Here is a 4,747-nt window from a genome sequence, read left to right as displayed (position 1 = left end):
CATTAACTAATAATAGATATATTACATTATATTGTATATATTATACTAATATTATGATTTTACAATGTTGCTATCATAATTATATTATATTTTCTTTTTCTTTTTTTGGAAAAACAAATGTATTACATTAGATGAAACGTGAGTAAATACATCTGAAAAATTAGAAAATAAAATATCTAAAAAATAAAAAGGTAAATCAACCGTAGACATATTATATATGCTTTATTATCATGTTCTCATACTAAAAATACTCTCTTCTTTTGGCTAGCAAATCGGCAGTAAAGTTCTACGATACCTTCAGAAGTATAGTTAAATTTTTGTTTAAAAGCTCTACAACTGGCAATAATTTCAAATAGAGTCTAAATACATGACTCTGTGGGCAAGCTCCTTTGTAAGTCAATTTCAAGAGTCTAGTTGTGCAGGCATTCCTACGATCAAAAGACAAACACCCCATGCATGTGTTTCTTAGACATGGTCTTTATGCTTTCGCAATAGCGGACTGTCGGGGCATACTGAGGCCCCCACCTGAGGATTATGTTGGCCTAGCCAAAGATCAGGTACACGAAATTAAAAAATATTTTCTTATGTGATCTAGAAGGTGATTTGCCTGTATGAAGATTTCGTCTGCTTTAACGGTCACAGGTTTATATAGATCTGGCCAATATTTAATCACAAAAGTAACATAAAAGAAGAACCGAGATCAAACAACAGAAGTTTTATCTCTAAGATTGATCAAGAAGGATCCTCTTCTTTTTTGTTTTTCTTTTTTTTTTTTTTTTTGAAAGATCGATATAACACCATCAAAACACTAGGAAACATGATTTATTGCATATCATTAGATTACATTCAGCATAATGATACACTTTATAGAAATTACAGAATAGATATCGAAGTCCAATACAAACTTTAAATAATTAGGGGAAAAAAATGTAAAAACACCGAGCACGTCCATCCGTTGGCCCCTGCCAAATTCACACGACATGGTACCTGGAAATAGAGAATAATATATATGAGATTAACAGCATTTATGCAGACAAATTAATGAGGGAAAGATAAGCGTAATAGAAGTACAACTCACCCTGCTGAAGAGAGGACATTTTCAAACTCTTCTGATTGTATGTTTGTTTCGAAGGTGGGAGGGGGTCCCTTGGTATACCGCATCCATGAGGAACCATCTATGTCTTCGATCCAGACCTCAGGGATCCGCTGAATGAAATTTCGTATATCCTTCAGGAAGCTCTTAAACAGTGCTGAGCTGCATGTCAGTTCAAATCTTCTGAGATTCTGCACCGCAGTCGGAGCATTTTGATGCTGCCCGAGAAGGTCCAATAACCACCGTGGGAGGTGCTCCATTTGTTGATCAAAATTATTGGAAACATATTGGAGGCACTCCGGTGAGGGACCGATAGGTATCTCTGAGGGGCCCTGTACTGCAGAAGGATGTTCCAAGACCAGGTATCGTAACTTATCAAGATTCTCCACTTGCTCTAATATTGAGCAACTCTGTATACTCAAAAATTTCAGCATGGGAAGGTTGGATACTCTTTCCAACCTCGGGTTTTCCTTAATGTAGAGCTTGTCAGTTGAGGGGAGGTTTTTGATTTCTCTCAGGTTGTGCGCGCCCAAAATACACAATTCCTGCAAGTTGGTGGCACGTCCCAGACCTTCCGGAAGAGCTATTAGCGCGGGACAGTTCTTTAGAACCAGATCCTTGAGACGCGGCAACAGCTTAGAGGCTCCTCTGATTTCATCATCACCAACCTCTTCCCCCATGCCTAATGACCATTCTTTCCAGTTGCGCATGTGGTTGAGTTCCAGGTATTCAAGCCTTGGAAATGCAGTTACCACTGAGGCGCGCCAACCAAGAAGCTCGGATCCGATCCTTAGGATTGCGTCTGCTCCTGAAATCCGAAGGAATCTTAGCTGGGGCAGTAGGCCTAGTGGAGGAAGTTGCGGACAAGATCTACAATTATCAAGTATCAAGAATGCCAGGTGAGGAAATGAGGCACCCAATGAGGATGACATCAACCAGCCGGGAAACCCACTGCCAAAGAAGTTGGAGAAGAAAAGGTATTCCAGGTTGGATGGAGGAGAGAGGTCGTTGCATATCTTGTTCACTTTCTGGATTGCGTCCTCCGCACATCGTGACTGATAATTCTCAGCTTCGGGTGGCTGCCAACACAGAAACAATCTTCTAAGAAAGCGGCTGTTTGCAAGTGCCGAAGCTCCTGCCCGTGACCTCTCCAACCTGTCTATCTGCAGCACTCTCAGCTGGTACAGAGATTGCAACTCCTCCAAATCACACCCCTGGTCTTGCTCAACTCCATCATCACCGACCACAAATCCTTTGAGATAGATGAGATTTCTCAGTTTGCCAATTCCTTTCGGGAGATGGCTCAATGGAGTTTTCTTGAGGCGAAGGCATCTTAGATTGCACAGACTTGTGATGGCCTTGGGAAGCGTGTGCAAAGATTTACAGTCCGAGAGGCTCAACGTCTGCAGATTTTGAAGGCGTCCGATAGACTCTGGTAAATTTTTAACATTCGTTCGATCAAGATCCAGGTACCTTAGATGTAACAGGTTTCCAATGGAGTCCGGAAGGCTCTCCAATCCCGTGTCGGTCAAGTCCAAAACTCGTAGCTGCCCAAGTCTTCCAAGTTCATGCTCATCTATCTTTGCTCTGGAACTATTAGATACAATTAGAGTCCTCAAGCATTTCTGCTTTCTCACCGCATCAGGGATTTCCAGCATCTCTCCCGCGTTTGAAATTGACAAGCGACGGAGCTTAGTCAAAGGGTTCGTGTTACATATTTTTTCATGACCGACAAAAGCGCCCTCGTCTCCCATCAAAAACAGAGCAAGAGAACGTAGCAGATCGTGCATTGTGCACCGGCTCTCATCTGCATAATAAGAATCAGGTCGTAAAAGATTCCTGCAGATCAACTCTTTATAGTAATCTTCAGCTAAATCTTCTAGCAGTGTATCTCCTTGTGGTTTTACAAAACCCTCAGCCAACCAGTACTGAACAAGATCATCACGATAGATTGTACAGTCCTCAGGATATAAGGAGCAAAAAAGGAAACATTGTTTAAGATCAGATGATAAATCTTCATAGCTTAAAAATAATGCTCCTGGGAGTTCGGTCTGAAGTTGGCTCATAGACCATGCATCACTTCCGAGAACGTTATTCCACTCCATGCCAGTTCTGTTCTTCAGCCTTAAAACGCCTGCAATGGCCTTGATTGCAAGAGGAAGACCATCACATTTTTCAACAATTTTAATACCAATTTCTTTTAAATCAAACATCTCTTCCTTTTCATCATCTTTAAAGACTTTCTTGCATAGCAATTCCCAGCCAGCATCACCATCCATTTTGTCAATATGGTGGACGAGTGCGCTCGTATTTGTAGCCACATTTTTGTCTCGAGTGGTGATCACAATCCTACCACTGGCCGTTGCACTCTCTAAAGGATGTCTGAGCAGATCCTCCCATACTTTTGCTTCCCATATATCATCTAATACGATAATGAACCTTTTTGAAAGGACAGAGGAAAGCTTGGGTATGAGTTCAGCCTTTGTTTCAGCCTGCCCATAATCTCCATCTGCACCTCTAATTATCTGTTTCAGCAACTTTGTCTCTGAAAAATCTTTGGAAACACAAACCCATACTCGTATAGGAAAGTTTTCTTTTACTCTTTTATCATTGTATATATTAGAAGCAAGAGTAGTTTTGCCGATTCCACCCATCCCAACAATCCCCAAAATCCAGCATTTTTGTTTATCTTCTTTGACTAATGAATCCACAACACCCTGGGTCGCTTCTTCAATTTGTGTCCCTACGACATCAGAATTAACCTCAATGGGAAAAGTCTGACGAGGATTCACTCCGCTCACTCGGACATCTTGGTTAGTGTATTCTAGTTTAGGCAGTGCTGATCTATCCTCTACAATCTCTTTCAGCCTATTATTAAGATCTCTAATTCTGTTACCAATTTCATGGCGGAACTTCATACAACTGAAGCAAGAAAATGAAGGGAAGGGATGGCATACCACTGAAACAGACTGATGGCTTTCCGATAATTCGCTGCCTTCGATGATACAAAGGTCGATGATATCATCCGCATCATACATGATATCTTTCAACTCCCTCACCCAATCACTGATGTTTGCGTCTTCATGCCTCTTCCGCTCTGCATGTTCAAGGAAACCTCTTATCCTTTGCAGTCTTCTTTGAAGCTTTTGGAGGTCATCCTTCACTTTGAGCATGATTGACACCTCACCCTCTACAAAATCTGCAAGTATGGTCATGTATCTTTGTACGAAAGCATCTAAGATCATTGCCATCTTTCGAGAAGGGAAGCTCTTGACACCCTAATAGAATTGGAAACTGTGAGGCACCATGAATCCTTGCAAGCCTATGTATAAAGATTTAAAGACCCGATCTTTCGTAGTAACACGAACTTGGCCAACGGATTCGCCAAAGAAAAAGAAAAAGAAAAATAGTTGTTGGAAGTAGGAAATGGATTTATTGAAGGACAATTTGATGATAAATAAATACTTCTTCCACCATTATTTATTAAAAAAATAAGAAAGGAAAAGGACAACCCTATGGCACCAGATTCCCCTTGTCGGCCATGAATTGCCACATATTTCCTTCGTTGGCTGTATTGGTTTTATTTAATTAGTTATCATCATGCCATGGCACCACCATTTGTTAATATTCGACTGTTATCATCAACTATTTTGT

The 4,747-nt window shown here is 40.8% G+C and overlaps 1 protein-coding gene across 1 annotated transcript; it reads right to left on the bottom strand.

Moving 5' to 3' along the window:
• Window positions 1–792: 792 nt before the first annotated feature.
• On the bottom strand, window positions 793–4,483 carry LOC114913432 (putative disease resistance protein RGA4). Its single transcript, XM_029262134.2, has 2 exons — window positions 1,079–4,483; window positions 793–987 (listed from the first exon to the last, which is right to left on the bottom strand). Exons 1-2 carry the CDS (start codon window positions 4,342–4,344, stop codon window positions 972–974), a joined length of 3,282 nt encoding a protein of 1,093 aa, XP_029117967.2. The 5' UTR covers window positions 4,345–4,483; the 3' UTR covers window positions 793–971.
• Window positions 4,484–4,747: the final 264 nt, after the last annotated feature.

This window comes from Elaeis guineensis, chromosome 1 (genome assembly GCF_000442705.2).
Source record: "Elaeis guineensis isolate ETL-2024a chromosome 1, EG11, whole genome shotgun sequence".
Classification (NCBI taxonomy): Eukaryota; Viridiplantae; Streptophyta; class Magnoliopsida; order Arecales; family Arecaceae; genus Elaeis; species Elaeis guineensis.
Note: the sequence above shows the minus strand (reverse complement) of the source record. Positions and strands in the feature narration are given on the sequence as shown.

Coding starts and splice junctions, on each gene's coding strand:
- LOC114913432 (XM_029262134.2), bottom strand. CDS start 4,344: ATGGCAATGATCTTAGATGCTTTCGTACAAAGATACATGACCATACTT.